Genomic DNA, 23,601 nt, shown 5'->3' on the forward strand with positions numbered 1-23,601 from the left:
AGCCAAAGATATAGCAGGTCTAAGAAGATTACCTGAACACAGATAAGCTTTTCTTAGAAAGGATTCAATTTTCCTATCTAAAAGGATCCTTAAACGAAGTACCATCTGACGTAGGAATAGTAGTACGTTTAGCAAGGGTAGAAATAGCCCCATCAACTTTAGGGATTTTGTCCCAAAATTCTAATCTGTCAGACGGCACAGGATATAATCGCTTAAAACGTTTAGAAGGAGTAAATGAATTACCCAATTTATCCCATTCTTTGGAAATTACTGCAGAAATAGCATTAGGAACAGGAAAAACTTCTGGAATAACCACAGGAGCTTTAAATACCTTATCCAAATGTTTAGAATTAGTATCAAGAGGACCAGAATCCTCTATTTCTAAAGCAATTAGTACTTCTTTAAGTAAAGAACGAATAAATTCCATTTTAAATAAATATGAAGATTTATCAGCATCAACCTCTGAGACAGAATCCTCTGAACCAGAAGAGTCATCAGAATCAGAATGATGATGTTCATTTAAAAATTCATCTGTAGGGAGAGAAGTTTTAAAAGATTTTTTACGTTTACTAGAAGGAGAAATAACAGACATAGCCTTCTTTATGGATTCAGAAACAAAATCTCTTATATTATCAGGAACATTCTGCACCTTAGATGTTGAAGGAACTGCAACAGGCAATGGTACTTTACTAAAGGAAATATTATCTGCTTTAACAAGTTTGTCATGACAATCAATACAAACAACAGCTGGAGGAATAGCTACCAAAAGTTTACAGCAGATACACTTAGCTTTGGTAGATCCAGCACTAGACAGCGATTTTCCTGTAGTATCTTCTGACTCAGATGCAACGTGAGACATCTTGCAATATGTAAGAGAAAAAACAACATATATATAAAGCAAAATTGATCAAATTCCTTAAATGACAGTTTCAGGAATGGGAAAAAATGCCAAAGAACAAGCTTCTAGCAACCAGAAGCAATGACAAATGAAACTTAAATAATGTGGAGACAAAAGCGACGCCCATATTTTTCGCGCCAATAAGACGCCCACATTATTTGGCGCCTAAATGCTTTTTGGCGCCAAAATGACGCCACATCCGGAACGCCGACATTTTTGGCGCAAAATAACGTCAAAAAATGACGCAACTTCCGGCGACACGTATGACGCCGGAAACGGAAACAAATTTTTTTGCGCCAAAAAAGTCCGCGCCAAGAATGACGCAATAAAATGAAGCATTTTCAGCCCCCGCGAGCCTAACAGCCCACAGGGAAGAGTCAAATTTTTGAAGGTAAGAAAAAATGATTAAATCAAATGCATTATCCCAAATATGAAACTGACTGTCTGAAAATAAAGGAAAGTTGAACATTCTGAGTCAAGGCAAATAAATGTTTGAATACATATATTTAGAACTTTATAAACAAAGTGCCCAACCATAGCTTTAGAGTGTCACAGAAAATAAGATTTACTTACCCCAGGACACTCATCTACATGTTTGTAGAAAGCCAAACCAGTACTGAAACGAGAATCAGCAGAGGTAATGGTATATATAAGAGTATATAGTCGATCTGAAAAGGGAGGTAAGAGATGAATCTCTACGACCGATAACAGAGAACCTATGAAATAGACCCCGTAGAAGGAGATCACTGCATTCAAATAGGCAATACTCTCCTCACATCCCTCTGACATTCACTGCACGCTGAGAGGAAAACCGGGCTCCAACTTGCTGCGGAGCGCATATCAACGTAGAATCTAGCACAAACTTACTTCACCACCTCCATCTGAGGCAAAGTTTGTAAAACTGAATTGTGGGTGTGGTGAGGGGTGTATTTATAGGCATTTTGAGGTTTGGGAAACTTTGCCCCTCCTGGTAGGAATGTATATCCCATACGTCACTAGCTCATGGACTCTTGCTAATTACATGAAAGAAACTTAATTTTATATACATTTTATGACCAAGTGGTGGGAACAAAAATCCAAAAAATAACCTAGGCCATTGGCTTTCAAACCTGTCCTCAGGCCTCCCTAACAGACAACATTTTGAGGATCTGAACTGTAGCACAGGTGAAATAATCAGCTGATTAGTAAACATGGTTATTTTACCTGCTCTCATCCAAGGTAATCCTGAAAACCTGGCCTGTTGGGGAGGCTTGAGGACAGGCTTGAAAACCAGTCCCCTAGATCAATAACTTAGGGTGTGTATTTTTAAAGTGTATATCGTTTTGTTGCTCAGTGTTGAAAGTTGTGCAGTTATGCCATACTGAAAAAGCCATGGACTCATTGCTTGAACGCATTAAGACATCCTCTTTCAAAACTAATGCTCATGTGTAATTATAGGCCTTCTAATATTTGTGGAAAAATTTAATGATATATATATATATCCATCCACCTCCTCCCTTAGTGGTAATGCCATGGCACTCGTAGGTAGTAAAAAACCCCATAAATTAGGTTTACCAGATAATTTCCTTTTCTTCTGTATGAAAAGAGTTCACGGCTTCATTCCTTACTTGTGGGAAATACAGAACCTGGCCACCAGGAGGAGGCAAAGACACCCCAGCCAAAGGCTTAAATACCTCACCCACTTCCCTCATATCCCAGTCATTCTGCCAAGGAAACATGTAACAGTAGGATAAATATCAGGGTATAAATGGTGCCAGAAGAACAAAACCAAATTTAGGTCCGCCCTACAGAGAATATGGGCAGGGGCCGTGGACTCTCCTCATACAGAAGGAAAGGAAATTATCTGGTAAGCATAATTTATGTCCACGACTTCATTCCTTACTTGTGGGAAATATATACCCAAGCTCCAGAGGACACTGAATAAATGGGAGGGCAAAAAGTAGGCTGACCCTATTCTTAGGGCACCACAGCCTGCAAAACCTTTCTCCCAAAAGCTGCTTCAGCCGAAGCAAATACGTCAAACTTGTAAAATTTGGAAAAGGTATGTAAGGAGGACCAGATAGCCGCCCTACAAATCTGACCCATAGATGCCTCATTCTTGAAGGCCCAAGAGGAAGCCACTGCTCTAGCTGAATGAGCCTTAATCTTCTGAGTAAGCTTATGTACCACTGTCTCATAAGCTAAGCGAATAATGCTCCTCAACCAAAAAGATAAGGCAGTGGACGAGGCCTTCTGCCCCCTACTCTTCCCAGAATAGACAACAAACAAAGAAGAAGTCTGTCTAAACTCCTTCATAGCCTGAAGATAGAACTTCAAGGCCCGAACCACATCCAAATTATGAAGTAACCATTCCTTCGAAGGAGGAGGATTAGGACACAAGGAAGGAACCACAATCTCCTGATTGATGTTGCAATCTGAAACGACCTTAGGGAGAAAACCTAACCCAGTACGAAGAACAGCCTTATAAGCATGAAAAACTAGGTAAGGAGGCTCACATTGCAAGGTAGCCATTTCAGAGACTCTGCGCATCGAAGCAATTGCCAGTAGAAAAAGAGCCTTCCAAGACAGTAATTTAATGTCAACTACATTCATAGGCTCAAACGGAGCCTTTTGCAAAACTTTAAGAACAAGATTTAAACCTCTTGTGCAGTAAAACAGATAGGGCTGAAATCTGTCCCTTAAGGGAGCTAGCAGAAAGGCCCTTCTCCAGACCATCCTGGAGTAAGGAAAGAATCCTTGAAACACTGACATTATGCCAGGGGAATCCACCTTCACACCAGTATAAGTAGGTCCTCCACACCTTATGATAGATTCGATGAGTAACCAGCTTACAAGCTTGAATGAGAGTATCAATAACTCTCTCAGAGAAACCTCTCTTGGCTAGGACTAAGTGTTCAATTTCCACACAGTCAGCGTCAGAGAATCTAAATCTTGATGAACAAAAGGACCTTGTCCCAGCAGATCCCTGCGACAAGGTAACTTCCAAGGAGGAGATGATGACATCCCCACTAGATTCGCAAACCACATCCTTCACGGCCACGATGGAGCAATCAGTATCACTGATGTCCGCTCCTGCTTGATGCGGGCCACTACTCGAGGAAGGAGAGGTAATGGCGGAAAAAGGTATATTAGACTGAACCTCCAAGGCACCACTAATGCATCTATAAGCTCCGCCTGAGGATCCCTGGATCTCGACCCATACCTGGGTAGCTTGGTATTGAGATGGGACGCCATGAGATCCATCTCCGGAGTCCCCCACCTGTTGCATATCTCCGCAAACACCTCAGGATGGAGAGACCATTCCCCCGGATGAAAGGATTGTCTGCTGAGAAAATCCGCTTCCCAGTTGTCACACCCAGAATGTGGATCGCTGACAGCGAAAAGGTGTGGGCCTCCGACCCACTCTAGAATCCAAGATACCTCCCTCACTGCTAGGGAGCTCCTCGTTCCTCCCTGGTGGTTGATGTAAGCCACCGAGGTGATATTGTCTAATTGGAATCTAATAAACAGGGACAAACCCAGACGGGACCAAGCCTTCAGATCATTGAAGATCGCTCGAAGTTCCAGAATGTTGATCGGAAGAGAGCTCTCCTCTCAAGACCAAAGGCCCTGAGCCTTCTTGGCTCCCCATCCTGAGAGACTGGCATCTCTAGTCACAATCTCCCAAGATGGTCTTAGAAAGGATGGCCCTCAGAACAGGTGATGTGGACAGACACACCAAGAGAGCTATTCTCTCGACCTGTTGTCCAGAGAGATCTGTTGAGACAGATCTGAATGGTTGCCATTTCACATTCTCAGCATGCACAGCTGTAATTGTTTGAGACAGAACCTGGCAAAGTGAATTATGCCCATGCTGGATACCATTAGACCAATCACACTGCGCCACAGAAGGCCTTGAGGAGGTCCGAAGGGCAATACATGCCAAAGCCAGCTTGCAGCGGTTCTGGTCTGAAATAAATATCCTCATGACTAGTGAGTATATTATAGTGCCCAGGAGTTCTACCCTGGTGCTTGGAATAAGAGAACTCTTTTCTAAGTTTATCTTCAATCCATAGGATCGAAGAAGAGAGAGAAGAGATTCCAAATGTTTTTCCGCTAGACGAAAGGATGGTGCTTGTATTAGAATATCGTCCAAGTAAAGTGCTACTGCAATACCCTGGGTTCTGGCCAAGGCTAAGAGAGCCCCCAGAACCTTAGTGAAAATGCTTGGGGCAGTAGCTAGGCCAAACGGAAGAGCAATAAACTGGAAGTGCTGGTCCAGGAAGGCAAACCTTATGAACTGAAAGTGTTCCCTGTGGATTGGGACATGAAGGTAAGTATCCTTCAGATCTATAGTGGTCATGACCTGTCCATTCTGGACTAAGGGAAGGATAGACCTCATCGTCTCCATCTTGAATGAGGGGACATTCAGAAACTTGTTTAAGCACTTTAGGTCCAGAATCGGGCGGAAAATTCCCTCCTTTTTTGGGACCACAAAATGTTTTGAGTAGTATCCCAAGCCTTGTTCCTCTATGGGAACTGGGACAATGACTCCTAAGGAGGACAGATCCCGAACACACCCCAGAAAGGCATCTCTCTTCTCTGGTTTTGATGACAGATTTGAGAGAAAGAATCTGCCCTTGGGTGGAAGAGACTTGAACCTAATTCTGTAACCCTGAGCAATGACCTCCAGGACTCAAGGATCCTGCACATCCCTGAACCAAGCTTCTGAGAAGAGCGAATGTCCGTCCCTACCTGATCCATTTTGTGTAATTCATCTGCCTTAGTCTATCACTATATATATTGGTAACAGTCGATTTTGTGCAACTAACTAAATCCATTTGTCTCATAAGAGTGTCACAAAAACTAATCTATCAATGCCCATTATTGTGTAATTTACTATTTAATACTGACAGCTGCTTTTAATCTGTGACCCTGAGCACTGTCTATTTAAGCCAGTAGCTCCGGGTCACAGATATGTCTATGAATAAGGCTATTCCCTAAGCCGAAACGCGTAAGACACTTTGTCTTAGGAGCTGTCAGGCTCTGTTCTGTTGGATTTTAAGTGTTCAAAGAATAAAGCTCTATTTTGATTTAACGCAAGTGCCTTGTAGTCCTGCTTGGTCTTTTGCTACATTGGAAGAGACTTGAACCTAATTCTTTAACCCTGAGCAATGACCTCCGGGACTCAAGGATCCTGCACATCCCTGAACCAAGCTTCCGAGAAGAGCGAATGTCCGTCCCTACCTGATCCATAGACGGACCGGGGGCAACCCTTTCATGCTGATTTAGCCGGCTTCTTGCTCTGCTTGGACTTATTCCAGGACTGACCTGGCTTCTAAGTCTTAGGTCGCTCGGACTTAGCGGAGGATTGCTGACGCTGGGATTTATCAGAATGAACGGAACGAAAATGATTAGATTGTTCTTTTTATCTTGCGGTAGGAAGGCACCCTTGCCCCCCTGTAACCGTGGAAATAATGGAGTCCAGTCCTGGACCAAACAAAATCTTACCCTTGAATGGAAGGGAAAGGAGTCTGGACTTGGAAGTCGAGTCCGCAGACCAGGACTTCAGCCACAGAGCCTGGCGGGCCTGAACAGAAAACCCAGCAGTTTTAGCATTTAAACAATTAATTTGGATATTTGCATCACAAATAAAAAAATTAGCGACACTTAAAGCCTTAATTCTATCAAGAATAATATCGAGGAGACCGTCGCACCAGTAGGTAGCTCCTGCAACTGCCGCCGATGGTTGAAATAAATATCCCGAATGTTGAAACATCTTTATTAACAGAGTTTCCATCTTTTTATCTATGGGCTCCGAACGACGAACTAGCCCCCAGGGGAATAATAGTGCGTATTGCAAGTGTGGAGACAGTGCCATCCACCTTAGGGACGGAACCCCACAACTCCAATTGAGATTCCGGGACCGGGAACAGTTTCTTAAAGGTAGACGAAGGGGTGAACAAAGAACCAATCCTCTCCCATTGGTTCTTAATAATGTTTGCCAACTTTACAGGAACAGGGAAAGTCTGAGGAACAACCCTGTCTTCGTAAACTCTATCCAGTTTAGGAATTAGAGGTTCTTCAGGCAATTTGGCCTCTGGAACCTTTAAGTTAGCCAGAACTTCCTTCTAAAAGAAAGTGCAAGTGCCTCATCCTAAATCTGGTTCCTCCACAATTAGAGGATTAGAGGTAGCCGATTCAGACCCAGAAAGTTCACACTCTGAAGTATCAGAAAGAACTTCATCATCAGATAACCGTCTATCACCAATAGCCAATAAACTAGATGATGACCCCTGGGAAGGATAGCAATAATTGATCTTGCGCTTAGCAGGGCGAGGTAAAGCACTAATGGCCGCAGACACCGCCATTTGTAACTGTGCAGTGAAGTCTAGAGGTAAAATGCCTCCTCCAGATGGAGGATCAGGCGTGCTATGGGAAACTGCATGTGTATTAGGAGATGAAAGCAGGGTGCCCACCTCACGGGACAGGGACCCCTCAGAGGTAGAAGGCTCAGTGGTATCAAACATGTTAACATTTTTTGACATAATCACTTTTTCTAGGCATGTGGAACATAATTGAGAGGGTGGGTATACCTCGGTCTCCTCACAATATAAACAGGCATTAGTCTTAGGAATAGAGGGAGTACCCTCTAAAACATCAGAGTCCTCCATAGCTATTGGCTATGTCCTAATATAACAATAACGAACATTATATAAACTAAAAAAAACATAATTTATGCTTACCTGATAAATTTATTTCTCTTGTAGTGTATCCAGTCCACGGATCATCCATTACTTGTGGGATATTCTCCTTCCCAACAGGAAGTTGCAAGAGGATCACCCACAGCAGAGCTGCTATATAGCTCCTCCCCTCACTGCCATATCCAGTCATTCGACCGAAACAAGACGAGAAAGGAGAAACCATAGGGTGCAGTGGTGACTGTAGTTTAAGTAATATTTAGACCTGCCTTAAAAGGACAGGGCGGGACGTGGACTGGATACACTACAAAAGAAATAAATTTATCAGGTAAGCATAAATTATGTTTTCTCTTGTTAAGTGTATCCAGTCCACGGATCATCCATTACTTGTGGGATACCAATACCAAAGCTAAAGTACACGGATGATGGGAGGGACAAGGCAGGAACTTAAACAGAAGGAACCACTGCCTGTAGAACCTTTCTCCCAAAAACAGCCTCCGAAGAAGCAAAAGTGTCAAATTTGTAAAATTTTGAAAAGGTGTGAAGCGAAGACCAAGTCACAGCCTTGCAAATCTATTCAACAGAGGCCTCATTTTTAAAGGCCCAGGTGGAAGCCACAGCTCTAGTAGAATGAGCTGTAATCCTTTCAGGGGGCTGCTGTCCAGCAGTCTCATAGGCTAAGCGTATTATGCTCCGAAGCCAAAAGGAGAGAGAGGTTGCCGAAGTTTTTTGACCTCTCCTCTGTCCAGAGTAAACGACAAACAGGGCAGATGTTTGACGAAAATCTTTAGTAGCCTGTAAGTAAAACTTCAAGGCACAGACTACGTCCAGATTATGCAAAAGACGTTCCTTCTTTGAAGAAGGATTAGGACACAATGATGGAACAACAATCTCTTGATTGATATTCCTGTTAGAAACCACCTTAGGTAAAAACCCAGGTTTGGTACGCAGAACTACCTTGTCTGAATGGAAAATCAGATAAGGAGAATCACAATGTAAGGCAGATAACTCAGAGACTCTTCGAGCCGAGGAAATAGCCATCAAAAACAGAACTTTCCAAGATAAAAGTTTAATAATATCAATGGAATGAAGGGGTTCAAACGGAACTCCCTGAAGAACTTTAAGAACCAAGTTTAAGCTCCACGGGGGAGCAACAGTTTTAAACACAGCCTTAATCCTAACCAAAACCTGACAAAAAGCCTGGACGTCTGGAACTTCTGCCAGACGCTTGTGCAAAAGAATAGACAGAGCAGAGATCTGTCCTTTTAAAGAACTAACTGATAAGCCTTTGTCCAAACCCTCTTGGAGAAAGGACAATATCCTAGGAATCCTAACCTTACTACAAATAAAGATATTTACGCCATATATTATGGTAGATTTTCCTGGTGACAGGCTTCCGAGCCTGTATTAAGGTATCAATGACTGACTCAGAGAAGCCACGCCTTGATAGAATCAAGCGTTTAATCTCCATGCGGTCAGTCTCAGAAAAAGTAGATTTGGATGATTGAAAGGACCTTGTATTAGAAGGTCCTGCCTCAGAGGCAGAGTCCATGGTGGAAGAGATGACATGTCCACTAGGTCTGCATACCAGGTCCTGCGTGGCCACGCAGGCGCTATCAGAATCACCGATGCTCTCTCCTGTTTGATTTTGGCAATCAGTCGAGGGAGCAGAGGAAACGGTGGAAACACATAGGCCAGGTTGAAGAACCAAGGAGCTGCTAGAGCATCTATCAGCGTTGCTCCCGGGTCCCTGGACCTGGATCCGTAACAAGGAAGCTTGGCGTTCTGGTGAGACGCCATGAGATCCAGTTCTGGTTTGCCCCAACGATGGACCAGTTGAGCAAACACCTCCAGATGGAGTTCCCACTCCCCCGGATGAAAAGTCTGACGACTTAGAAAATCCGCCTCCCAGTTCTCTACGCCTGGGATGTGGATCGCTGACAGGTGGCAAGAGTGAGACTCTGCCCAGCGAATTATCTTTGAGACTTCTACCATCGCTAGGGAACTCCTGGTTCCCCCTTGATGGTTGATGTAAGCCACAGCCGTGATGTTGTCCGACTGAAATCTGATGAACCTCAGTGTTGCTAACTGAGGCCAAGCTAGAAGAGCATTGAATATTGCTCTTAACTCCAGAATATTTATTGGGAGGAGTTTCTCCTCCTGAGTCCACGATCCCTGAGCCTTCAGGGAGTTCCAGACTGCGCCCCAACCTAGAAGGCTGGCATCTGTTGTTACAATCGTCCAATCTGGCCTGCGAAAGGTCATACCCTTGGACAGATGGACCAGAGAAAGCCACCAGAGAAGAGAATCTCTGGTCTCTTGATCCAGATTTAGCAGAGGGGACAAATCTGAGTAATCCCCATTCCACTGACTTAGCATGCATAATTGCAGCGGTCTGAGATGCAGGCGCGCAAATGGCACTATGTCCATTGCCGCTACCATTAAGCCGATTACTTCCATGCACTGAGCCACTGACGGGCGTGGAATGGAATGAAGGACACGGCAAGCATTTAGAAGTTTTGATAACCTGGACTCCGTCAGGTAAATTTTCATCTCTACAGAATCTATAAGAGTCCCTAGGAAGGAGACTCTTGTGAGTGGTGATAGAGAACTCTTTTCCACGTTCACTTTCCACCCATGCAACCTCAGAAATGCCAGAACTATCTCTGTATGAAACTTGGCAATTTGAAAGCTTGACGTATCAGGATGTCGTCTAGATACGGAGCCACCGCTATGCCTCGCGGTCTTAGAACCGCCAGAAGTGAGCCCAGAACCTTTGTAAAAATTCTCGGGGCAGTGGCCAACCCGAAGGGAAGAGCTAGAAATTGGTAATGCCTGTCTAGAAAGGCAAACCTTAGGAACCGATGATGATTTTTGAGAATTGGTATGTGAAGGTAGGCATCCTTTAAGTCCACTGTGATCATGTACTGACCCTCTTGGATCATGGGCAGGATGGTCCGAATAGTTTCCATTTTGAATGATGGAACTCTGAGGAATTTGTTTAAGATCTTTAGATCCAAGATTGGTCTGAAGGTTCCCTCTTTCTTAGGAACCTCAAACAGATTTGAATAAAATCCCTGTCCTTGTTCCGTCCGCGGAACTGGATGGATCACTCTCATTACTAGGAGGTCTTGCACACAGCTTAGGAATGCCTCTTTCTTTATCTGGTTTGATGATAACCTTGAAAGATGAAATCTCCCTTGTGGAGGAGAAGCTTTGAAGTCCAGAAGATATCCCTGAGATATGATCTCCAACACCCAGGGATCCTGAACATCTCTTGCCCACGCTTGGGCGAAGAGAGAAAGTCTGCCCCCCACTAGATCCGTTTCCGGATAGGGGGCCGTTCCTTCATGCTGTCTTGGGGGCAGCAGCAGGCTTCCTGGCCTGCTTGCCCTTGTTCCAGGACTGGTTAGGTTTCCAGGCCTGTCTAGAATGAGCAACAGTTCCCTCTTGTTTTGAAGCGGAGGAAGTTGATGCTGTTCCTGCCTTGAAATTTCGAAAGGCACGAAAATTAGACTGTTTGGCCTTTGATTTGGCCCTGTCCTGAGGAAGGGCATGACCCTTGCCTCCAGTAATGTCAGCAATAATTTCCTTCAAGCCAGGCCCAAATAAGGTCTGCCCCTTGAAAGGAATGTTGAGTAATTTAGACTTTGAAGTCACGTCAGCTGACCAGGATTTAAGCCATAGCGCCCTACGCGCCTGGATGGCGAATCCGAAATTCTTAGCCGTTAGTTTAGTCAAATTAACAATGGCATCAGAAACAAATGAGTTAGCTAGCTTAAGCGTTCTAAGCTTGTCAATAATTTAATTCAATGGAGCTGTCTGGATGGCCTCTTCCAGGGCCTCAAACCAGAATGCCGCCGCAGCAGTGACAGGCGCAATGCATGCAAGGGGCTGTAAAATAAAACCTTGTTGAATAAACATTTTCTTAAGGTAACCCTCCAATTTTTTATCCATTGGATCTGAAAAAGCACAACTGTCCTCAACCGGGATAGTGGTACGCTTTGCTAAAGTAGAAACTGCTCCCTCCACCTTAGGGACCGTCTGCCATAAGTCCCGTGTAGTGGCGTCTATTGGAAACATTTTTCGAAATATAGGAGGTGGGGAAAAGGGCACACCGGGTCTATCCCACTCCTTGCTAATAATTTCTGTAAGCCTTTTAGGTATAGGAAAAACGTCAGTACACACCGGCACCGCATAGTATCTATCCAGCCTACACAATTTCTCTGGAATTGCAACTGTGTTACAGTCATTCAGAGCAGCTAATACCTCCCCAAGCAATACACGGAGGTTCTCAAGCTTAAATTTAAAATTAGAAATCTCTGAATCAGGTTTCCCCGAGTCAGAGATGTCACCCACAGACTGAAGCTCTCCGTCCTCATGTTCTGCATACTGTGACGCAGTATCAGACATGGCTCTAACAGCATTTGCGCGCTCTGTATCTCTCCTAACCCCAGAGCTATCGCGCTTGCCTCTTAATTCAGGCAATCTAGATAATACCTCTGACAGGGTATTATTCATGATTGCAGCCATGTCCTGCAAGGTAATCGCTATGGGCGTCCCTGATGTAATTGGCGCCATATTAGCGTGCGTCCCCTGAGCGGGAGGCGAAGGGTCTGACACGTGGGGAGAGTTAGTCGGCATAACTTCCCCCTCGACAGAACCCTCTGGTGATAATTATTTTATAGATAAAGACTGATCTTTACTGTTTAAGGTGAAATCAATACATTTAGTACACATTCTCCTATGGGGCTCCACCATGACTTTCAAACATAATGAACAAGTAGGTTCCTCTGTGTCAGACATGTTTAAACAGACTAGCAATGAGACTAGCAAGCTTGGAAAACACTTTAAAACAAGTTTACAAGCAATATAAAAAAACGTTACTGCGCCTTTAAGAAACACAAATTTTCCCAAATTTTGAAATAACAGTGAAAAAATGCAATTACACTAACAAAATTTTTACAGTGTATGTAATAAGTTAGCAGAGCATTGCACCCACTTGCAAATGGATGATTAACCCCTTAATACCAAAAACGGAATAACAAATGACAAAAACGTTTTTTAAACAGTCACAACAACTGCCACAGCTCTACTGTGGCTTTTTACCTCCCTCAATACGACTTTGAAGCCTTTTGAGCCCTCCAGAGAAGTCCTGGATCATGCAGGAAGAAGCTGGATGTCTGTGTCTGTAATTTTTGCTGTGCAAAAAAACGCCAAAATAGGCCCCTCCCACTCATATTACAACAGTGGGAAGCCTCAGGGAACTGTTTCTAGGCAAAATTCAAGCCAGCCATGTGGAAAAAACTAGGCCCCAATAAGTTTTATCACCAAACATATGTAAAAAACGATTAAACATGCCAGCAAACGTTTTAAAATACACTTTTATAAGAGTATGTATCTCTATTAATAAGCGTGATACCAGTCGCTATCACTGCATTTAAGGCTTTACTTACATTACTTCGGTATCAGCAGCATTTTCTAGCAAATTCCATCCCTAGAAAAATATTTTAACTGCACATACCTGCACGCTATTCCCCCTCTGAAGTTACCTCAATCCTCAGAATATGTCAGAACAGCAAAGGATCTTAGTTACTTCTGCTAAGATCATAGAAAACACAGGCAGATTCTTCTTCTAAATACTGCCTGAGATAAACAGTACACTACGGTACCATTTAAAAATAAACTTTTGATTGAAGAAATAAACTAAGTATAAAACACCACAGTCCTCTTACGACCTCCATCTTAGTTGAGAGTTGCAAGAGAATGACTGCATATGGCAGTGAGGGGAGGAGCTATATAGCAGCTCTGCTGTGGGTGATCCTCTTGCAACTTCCTGTTGGGAAGGAGAATATCCCACAAGTAATGGATGATCCGTGGACTGGATACACTTAACAAGAGAAAACGGCACCTTTATACGCCCAATGGCTGGGGAACTCACCACCTCCTATGACCAAGGCACACAGAGTAAACTGCTTCTCTCTGATAACCAGCACGGACAGAGAGTAGAAAGTGAAACAACCACACCCGGTCACATGGAGCGCAACCTGGGACCACCTCCGCTAAGGAAAAGCACGCCAAGCTTGTAAAACTGCGCCTCTAAAGTGAAAGTAACCTGCATGTTCCAACCTAAGCCTATGAGCCTTAGAAAACATCTCACACATAACACAGTATAAATAAAAAAAAATTGAGATTAATCCCCACTGTTTAATAACCCCCCCTCAGGAGATATTAACCCTTGATTCCAAACAGATAAAAGGAGCAACACTGTGACCCTACCTTCTAGCATTACCATACGTATAAAAAAATGAAACAATCTTACCGGAATCTACGCTGTGGAACAGAAACACAGCCTCTCAAGTTCGACAATCTTGTAGCATCGCTCCTAACATGGATTTGAGTGATGAAAGCAGGCAGTGAAACTCGTCAACACTGATTGCTTAGGAGCTGTTAATACGAGCCTGGATGGTTTCGCAGAAAGACTCTCCCTGCATCTCCAGACCCTAACTTTTGTTAATGTTCTCATTGAGAGACTGACAAGACTACTTAAAACTCCAGTCCCATTTCAAAGGGTAGATGCCCTTTATAAGGAACTACTCCGTATCTGAGATATGAGGGAAGTGGGGGAGGTATTTAAGCCTTTGGCTGGGTTGTCTTTGCCTCCTCCTGGTGGCCAGATTATTTATTTCCGACAAGTAAGGAATGAAGCTGAGGAGTCTCCTCATATTAAGAAGGAAAAGCCTTTATTATATCTGAATAAAAAAATCCATGATGTTTCGCCTTGTACATATCTTTAACAAATCAATGTGGCAGTTGTGTAATGTGCAGCAGTTTAATAATCAGCTGGAAGTTTCATTATCCACATTCGAATCAGGTTTTTAACTTCTTTTAGAGAAAGTTTGGCCAATCACAAATCAGCTATATGACATACCTTAAAGTGTTCTGTAAAATCAGTACCAATTATTTTCTGCAAGTGGGTAACCATGTTTTTTCATTGAAACCAACAATAGTGATAGATCATGCTCTAGTTTTTAGGCATGGTGGTGATAGAACATTGGAACTTTTAAAATTGGAGACAAAATGGATTGAATAATTTGAATATAACTGTTACAAAAAGTCTTAACACTATGGGCTGGATTTATCGCATGCGGGCAGGAGCTGTCAATCTCCCCAGTTGGACGAGACCGGGGAGATTGAAATTCTCCACCGCTGCTTGATAAATACTGACTGCAGGTTCTCTTGTGAAAATATTTTAACAATTTTGACTAAGAAAGGGAAACATATAGTCATATGGGTCCGGAGATATGGAAGGTGAGGGAAATTATAACATGGGACCACATTTAAATGGTTCCATAATGGTGCATGTCTAAGAAAGAGGGGTGATAAGGCCTTTAGAAAAAGAGTTGTCAGCTCCTGAAATTGGAGCAATGCTGTGAGGACACAATTTTGAATATAGAAAACAAAGTAAGCTTCATGTGCATGTCAATAGAAATCAGGCAATATAAAATCACAGGATACTCACACAGTGTGGCAGCACCCTAATGTGCAGATAGAGGCGGTCTGGAGACTCTCAGTACTCCAGCTCACTGAACTCTGGCCACCGGCTCTCTCCAAGAGAAAGAAAACAAACTAGTGTATATGGTAGCAATGGAAGAAAATACTTCAGTTTCAATTGAAGTTTAAAGCATAAATTTTAATAAAACCAAGAAAAGTGCACACATTTTGGGGGGTAATAATAGCATTAGAGCCCCCTGGTATGTTGCCACCACTGTGTGAGTATCCAGTGATTTCACATTGCCTGATTTCTATTGACATATTGATAAGCACATTTTGGGCATCGGTGGACAGGAGCAGCTGTAATCTTGTGCATTCTGAGAAGAAGGAACTATTTCACTGCATCTTGGAAACCAGTCCACCTGGATCTACCTGGTTTTGTATGCACTTTGTATGGACACAGTGGGACATTATATATAATTAACCCCTTAAAGGGACAGTCTACAATAAAATGGTATTGTTTTTGTCAGGGCATCTATAAATGTCAGTGGAAAATACACACACACACACACACACATATATATATATATATATATATATATATATATACATATATTTTATCTTATATTATATATATACATAAGTATGAACTCTCTCAAATAGTAAGTTTGAGCATGCTCATTTATCACACTATGTATTCCACATCTGAGAACAAAGGACTGTTTCCAAAAGATATCCCACAGAGGTGTGAATTTAAAATCCCTATCAGATAGTTGCTGACCCCTATTTCTACTCTGAAACCATCTATATTTTTGTATGTTGTAAAACTTGGATCAAACCATGAAGATTCCCTTTCTTGATTAACAGAACATCTGAGAGCAAGATTGTCAGATATATGACCCCATACAGTGAATAGAGACGTAAATGTCTAAAACTTTTCATTTAAAGCCTAATGAGAAAATGTAAATGGAAATTAGCATGATGGAGCCTCAAAAGTACATCACCATATATGGGTTTCCTGCCCAAGGTGAAGAGCTGATCCGTCTGTGAGAATGTTTGAAAATACAAACATATTCAAGGAATTGTAGCTTTTAACAACTACCTGTTAAATGATCCCCTGTGAGCTGTGTACACATCTTACAAAGCCATATGTCCACGCTGTATTTGAATCCATAAATTCTAGACAATGAAAGTGGCCCGACAGAGACAAATAACATTCATATTTGCTGAGATTGATAAATATTGCAAAAAGATATATGAATGTTTAACATTTCTAATAATTATTTATTTCATTCCAGGCATCTAGTAAAGTACACAGATAATTGGCATTTGAAATCTCTGGGTAACATAAAGAGAATAATAAAATAAAAAAATATAAACCTTGCAAAAGAAATTATCTATATAATCCTCATATAAGGGAATACTCAAATATATAGTCAGACAAAAAGTATAAAATGTCTTAGCCTCTGTATTTTTAAGCATAGGAATGGATAATTAGAAATATGAAAAGCAATGACTAATAGTAATATTTTAGACAAATGCTACAAATAAGATGTATACATATTTGACAATTTTTCCCTTTGTGTTACAGGAAAACAAGATGTCCTTAATCACAAAAGCAGACGTGGATATTTTCTATTTTAACATAAAAATTGATAACACTATTATTTTTATTTCAGATCTACATTTGGTATTGTCATGCATTCAAATATACATTAGAAATATGAAATACATTGCATTCCTATTGAGATACAATAAAATACCAGGATGCTGAATGCTATTTTAGATGGATTTTGAGATAATAGCAGTATAAATGTGTATTGACATAATTATTAAAATATGCTTATGTCTGATATTGAAGTGATCAGAGAAGATAATACTATATGGTCCTATGAATATTAAACACAGTTTATTAATATCAAATTATAGTGTACATATAAAAAAATATAAAACATATAAAACAATATGTAATTTTCTATCAGCAGTATTGAAAATTAACTGTTTGTCATGTTGCCAACCGGTGTTGTGATGCGAAAATTACAGCCAAAAGACAATTGTTTGTTAACAAAGATGCATTTCCCTAGCAACCATACATTTCCAAAATGAACCAATAAGAAGGGACAAGGTTCCGAAGGGCCTCCGATATTCTCACCTATGATTAGACAATATAAGCTGGAATTCAAGATGAGAGAGGAGGCTGCTGATGATTGTGTTAAACTGACTGAAAACTGTTGCGTGGGACACAGTCAAACTATAAGCAAAGTGGGCCATACTTTTTCTTATCAATTACAATTACACTTATCTTTATATGAGGTGATGTGAAAATATTTGGAAAAGATTGAACTACAAATTGACTCAAACTGGTGATGTATAATTGTTCTAATTTTTGATATTTGAATCAAGGATATTTAGCAACTATAGTCAAATAGCAGATTTAAATGAATATTCACTGCTGCTGTAGTTAATAGATTTAAAGAGCATATTTATATTTTGGATTTATGTTCATAGTCCTGGATAGTTTTAAGCTTGACTTTTGTATGCTAAATATTTAAAACAAACATCCATTGTTGCTATAGGTAGCAGATTTAAAGGAATAAATTGTATTTTAAAACTAGTATTTCATAGCCTGTGTATTGTTAAACAAATCCTTGATGCTAAGTAATTTAACCTGCCAAATATATATATACTGTGTATGTATATATATATATATATATATATATATATATTTATATATCTTAGAACTGGTCTTGATTGTAAATAACTAAGAATTTATTTCATCTTAGAGAAATTAGCATAGATAATTGGTTGTTTGCACAAATAATAGATACTATTTCTGATGTTTTAATTAGAGTGTATATTGTCCTATTGTTTAACTAAGCACTGTTGAAATTGTACCAGTCTGAATGTTAGTGGCTTATATCTTGGTCTCATTGTGATATTTTAAATGCAGCTCTGATTGAATAAGGCAACTTTTATGATCTTAGAATAGCATATTACAATAGTTTAAACACTGTATAGTATTGACTCATATTCTGGTTCCTACAAATATATTTCAATGTGTTTATAAATATTAACTAATAAAAAAGAATTCAGGAATTTATATTAATTTTATGATTTAAGTATATGCATATTGATTGAGGGTTTATTTTAAAGAATAATTATTAAATATATTGTGTTATAACCCGGCCATATACTGACATTTTAAAAGATAGATAATTCCTTTATAACAGATTCCCCAGTTTTGCATAATCAACACAGTTATATTAACATACTTTTACCTCTGTGATTACCTTGTATCTAAGCATCTTCTGACAGCCCCCTGATCACATGACTTTTTATTTATTATCTATTCTCTTAAATAACTCCATGGGCGTGAACACAATGTTATCTATATGGCCCACATGAACTAGCAGTCTCTTGTTGTGGAAAGCTAATAAAGCATGTGATAAGAAGCTGTCTGTAGAGGCGCAGGCAGAAATTTTGAAGTTTAAATGTTATATTAATAGTAGGGTTGCACCGATACCATTTTTTTTATGACCGAGTACAAGTACCGATACTTGTTTTCAAATACTCCCCGATACCAATTACTGATACTTTTTTTTATGTCATGTGACAGTTTACCAAGCACAATACAGACTAATTATTTAAGATTCCTTCTTTATAATTATAAAGGACTGTAATTCAAAAGACATTATGAAAAAATAAAACAGTTTTATTTGTCAAAAGTTTACTGAACATGTTTATAAATAAAAAATATTACAATAAAATATTAAATTTAAAGGGGTGATGCAATTGGGTTGTAGGGCTGTTATATAACATCAATCTGACATTTGTATGGAGCTCCGACTCTAAGTTGCACAGTCTTTTACTTTCCACCATACTGCATGGGGCAGAAAGATATTTTTGGGCCATTTTAGCCAGAGCTTGAAATCTGTTTATTAACTGCCCAGTACTTCAGGGGTTTGTCTGAACGAGGTACAGTGATCTCTACTACAATAATACAAATAACAGCAATTTGTATTGGCAGAACAGTAGTAAACAATTTTTAGTTTAGTCTCCACTCAAGTTTAAAATGAAATGGGAACATGCAGTTTGAAAAAACACCACAAGGTAGCATATGGGTAGGAAGGGGAGGTATCGGTTTAAGTATCGGTGCATTTGCACGAGTACAAGTACTCATGCAAATACTTGGTATCGGTATCGGTGCAACCCTAATTAATAGTAAATTAATATAACCATGTTGGTTGAGCAAAGCTGGGGAGTTGGTAGTAAAGGCGTTATCTATCTTTTTAAACAATGACAATTTTAGAGTAGACTGTCCCATTAAGGAGCAAGAATTTCAGACTAAAACGTCCCCAAAAAGACCAGAGCATTTTAGCATTTTAGGTTTTGTTTTGTTTTTTACCCATCAAAGCACTATATATATATATATATATATATATATATATATATTTAGTAGACAACCAAACGTATTGATCTAGTTCCATTTTGGTATATTTCATGCCACCATTTCACTGCCAAATGCGATCAATTAAAATAGAAATCGTTAACTTTTTCACAAACTTTAGGTTTCTCACTGAAATTATTTACAATCGTGGCACAAATAGTTGTAAAAGATTATCTGTGATCCTCTTTATTCAGAAATAGCAGATATATATGGCTTTGCCATTGCTTTTTGATAATTAGAAGGCCGCTAATTGCAGCAGCGCACCACACTTATTCCCATCAGTGAAGGGGTTAATTGTGTAGCTTGTAAAGTTAATTTTAGCTTTAGTGTAGAGATTACCCTCCAACCACCTAATCCCTCCCAAACAGCTCTCTTCCCTCTCCCACCCCCCACTGGTCGCCCTCATCTTAAGTACTGGCAGACAGTCTGCCAGTATGCAGTTTTAGACTTTTTTTTTTCTTCAGTGTATGATTACCTCTTCTGTCCCACCTCCCTGATCACTCCCCAAAAGCTCTCTAACCCTCCCCCCTCTAACTAGTTTCCACCATCTTAGGTACTGGCAGCTGTCTGCCAGTACCCAGTTTTCTACAATTTTTATTTTTTATTGAATAATATATATATAAAAAATAATAATAATTCTGTAGTGTAGCTGCCCCCCTCATTTACCCCATCTCCCCCTCAGCAATCTTTTCCCCTACCCTCTATTCCCAACCCTCTACTCTAGGAATCCCCCTACCCTCTATTCTCCCTCCCTCCCTCTCTTTGCATTTATTTTTTCTGCAGTGTAGCGGTCCCACTCTTTCCCTTCACTCCCTCCCCCCTCCAGTGATGGGCAGCACATCCGCCTCACTCCTAACCCTCCCACACCACCAACGATTGGCACCACCGCTATCCAATGCAGAGAAGGAGACAGAGTGTCTTTCTCTGCATTGGTCTCTCTGCAAGTCTATTTCTGCACTGTCCCACTTGTGGGGCATGCAAAAATAGTGTGATCTCGCCACTTGAGAGGCCCAGGACCGCAGCGTCGTACAGGAGTTAAGATAAGTTTATATATTTTTTTCATTTGTGTGGGTCCATACACCTGGGCTGATTATTAGCGCCCCCTAGGGGAACTCAGATTCCCTCAGATTCTCAGACATTTTGTAGTTTTCCCATTTTTTTGTTTTTTAATGCTGTGAGGAATTTGTCATTGCTAAGTGCAATGATAAGACATGTTAAAATAGGATTTTAGATTTAAAGCTCAAAAGTGTACATTGTATCAGTAGCAAATAAATGTACATATTTTCATACCTGTAATCCTTGAATTCCAGCCAGGTATTCAAGCTGTTTGGACGGCTGTACAGTAGAACAGGGAGAAGCCAGTCTCTTCCCTGTAAACGCTATAGCTTCGGCTGTTGGGGAGGTTCCATTTGTCAGGAGCTCTCTGGCTATAGCAGCTGTGCTAAAGAATGAACTTGATGGCTGGTTTAATTCTTTGGATGACAAATAGCTGACAGGGGGAGCAGGAACGGTTTTACTGCGGCTAGCCTCCATCTCTTGATAAACATCGGGCGATAGATGAAGAATCCCCTTGGGGGCTGTAAAAAAAAGAAAAATGTTATATAATCTTCAATAAATCAAAATTTTAGCTACAGTACAGTGAAACAATTACAAACACTATATCTTGGAAATGTTTCATAAACAAACTAAAAAAATACTAATACTAAAAATAATAAATCTAAACAATAAAACAGAATTTTTTATATCTTGGCCTATTTCATATCCAACACTTACCAGGTGAGACCCCCTTTCCCTAGGTTAAAAGACGACTCCATTTTTTCTCCAGATTATTGCTAGGCTGTCCCTCAGAGGATGAAAAGTAGTCAAAAGGGACTGGGAAACCCTGGTAAGTGTTGGATAACATATAGGCCAATATAGAGATTTTTTTGTTTTATTGTTTTCATTCTAATTATCTTGGCCTCTATTTACCAGGTGAGACAAATACAAAGCAATTAAAAACAAAATAGGGTGGAACAAAATAAATAAGATATCCCAAGAATAAATACTAATACTAATACAATACTAATAAGAAATTACAAAATGCAAAAAACTTGATGCCCAAATATTGCTAAAGATGATTGGACCACATCCAACTTATAGTGTGAAATGAAAGTATGGAGATACTTCCAGACTGCAAGCTTAACAGATTTCTTCAAGGAAGGCTGAATTCTTCAATGCCCTAGATGTTGCTGCAGAACGAGTAGAATGTGCCTTAACATCTAGAATTTGCAACTTCTGCTTCTGATAAGCTTTAGAGATGCAACAGACTATCCAAAAGGATATGGTAGCTTTATCTAGTGATTAACCATGCTGAGGCGTTCTGTCAAAATAGTAATGAAGGCAACGTATTATGTCAAGAGTATACAGAAGTTTACTGTTAATCATTAGCTTCTGTGCAGAAAAAAAGGTATGAAAAATGTATAAACTTTTAGGCAGAAACTCTGGAACCATTCTGAGAATTACCTTATCTGAATGAAAAAACATAATTTATGTAAGAACTTACCTGATAAATTCATTTCTTTCATATTAGCAAGAGTCCATGAGCTAGTGATGTATGGGATATACATTCCTACCAGGAGGGGCAAAGTTTCCCAAACCTCAAAATGCCTATAAATACACCCCTCACCACACCCACAATTCAGTTTAACGAATAGCCAAGAAGTGGGGATATAAGAAAGGAGCAAAAGCATCAAAATAAGGAATTGGAATAATTGTGCTTTATACAAAAAAATCATAACCACCACAAAAAAGGGTGGGCCTCATGGACTTGCTAATATGAAAGAAATGAATTTATCAGGTAAGTTCTTACATAAATTATGTTTTCTTTCATGTAATTAGCAAGAGTCCATGAGCTAGTGACGTATGGGATAATAAATACCCAAGATGTGGAACTTCCACGCAAGAGTCACTAGAGAGGGAGGGATAAAATAAAGACAGCCAATTCTGCTGAAAAATAATAATCCACAACCCAAAACAAAAGTTTTAATCTCAATAATGAAAAAAACTGAAATTATAAGCAGAAGAATCAAACTGAAAAAGCTGCCTGAAGTACTTTTCTACCAAAAACTACTTCAGAAGAAGAGAAAACATCAAAATGGTAGAATTTAGTAAAAGTATGCAAAGAAGACCAAGTTGCTGCTTTGCAAATCTAATCAACAGAAGCTTCATTCCTAAACGCCCAGGAAGTAGAAACTGACCTAGTAGAATGAGCCGTAATTCTTTGAGGCGGGGATTTACCCGACTCTACATAAGCATGATGAATCAAAGACTTTAACCAAGACGCCAAAGAAATGGCGGAGGCCTTCTGACCTTTTCTGGAACCAGAGAAGATAACAAATAGACTAGAAGTCTTTCTAAAATCTTTAGTAGCTTCAACATAATATTTTAAAGCTCTTACTACATCCAAAGAATGTAACGATCTCTCCTTAGAATTCTTAGGATTAGGACACAATGAAGGAACAACAATTTCTCTACTAATGTTAGAATTCACAACCTTAGGTAAAAATTTAAATGAAGTCCGCAACACCGCCTTATCCTGATGAAAAATCAGAAAATGAGATTCACAAGAAAGAACAGATAACTCAGAAACTCTTCTAGCAGAAGAGATGGCTAAAAGGAACAGAACTTTCCAAGAAAGTAATTTAATATCCAGAGAATGCATAGGTTCAAACGGAGGAGCTTGTAAAGCCCTCAGAACCAAATTAAAACTCCAAGGAGGAGAGATTGACTTAATGACAGGTTTGATACAAACCAAAGCCTGTACAAAACAATGAATATCAGGAAGATTAGCAATCTTTCTGTGAAAAAGAACAGAAAGAGCAGAGATTTGTCCTTTCAATGAACTTGCAGACAAACCTTTATCCAAACCATCCTGAAGAAACTGTACAATTCTAGGAATTCTAAAAGAATGCCAAGAGAATTTATGAGAAGAACACCAAGAAATGTAAGTCTTCCAGACTCGATAATAAATCTTCCTAGACACAGATTTACGAGCCTGTAACATAGTATTAATTACTGAGTCAGAGAAACCTCTATGACTAAGA

General features: G+C 40.1%; 1 protein-coding gene across 2 annotated transcripts in view; it reads right to left on the reverse strand.

Moving 5' to 3' along the window:
- STAU2 (staufen double-stranded RNA binding protein 2) overlaps window positions 1-23,601 on the reverse strand; it is a 1,329,984-nt gene that overhangs the window by 514,484 nt on the left and 791,899 nt on the right. For both annotated transcript variants that reach the window (XM_053715129.1, XM_053715130.1), the window contains exon 12: window positions 20,810-21,096. In XM_053715129.1, the coding sequence (XP_053571104.1) occupies window positions 20,810-21,096 (287 nt within the window). The remainder of the gene's footprint in view (window positions 1-20,809; window positions 21,097-23,601) is intronic.

The sequence above is a fragment of the Bombina bombina genome, chromosome 5 (assembly GCF_027579735.1).
Source record: "Bombina bombina isolate aBomBom1 chromosome 5, aBomBom1.pri, whole genome shotgun sequence".
Taxonomy (NCBI): Eukaryota; Metazoa; Chordata; class Amphibia; order Anura; family Bombinatoridae; genus Bombina; species Bombina bombina.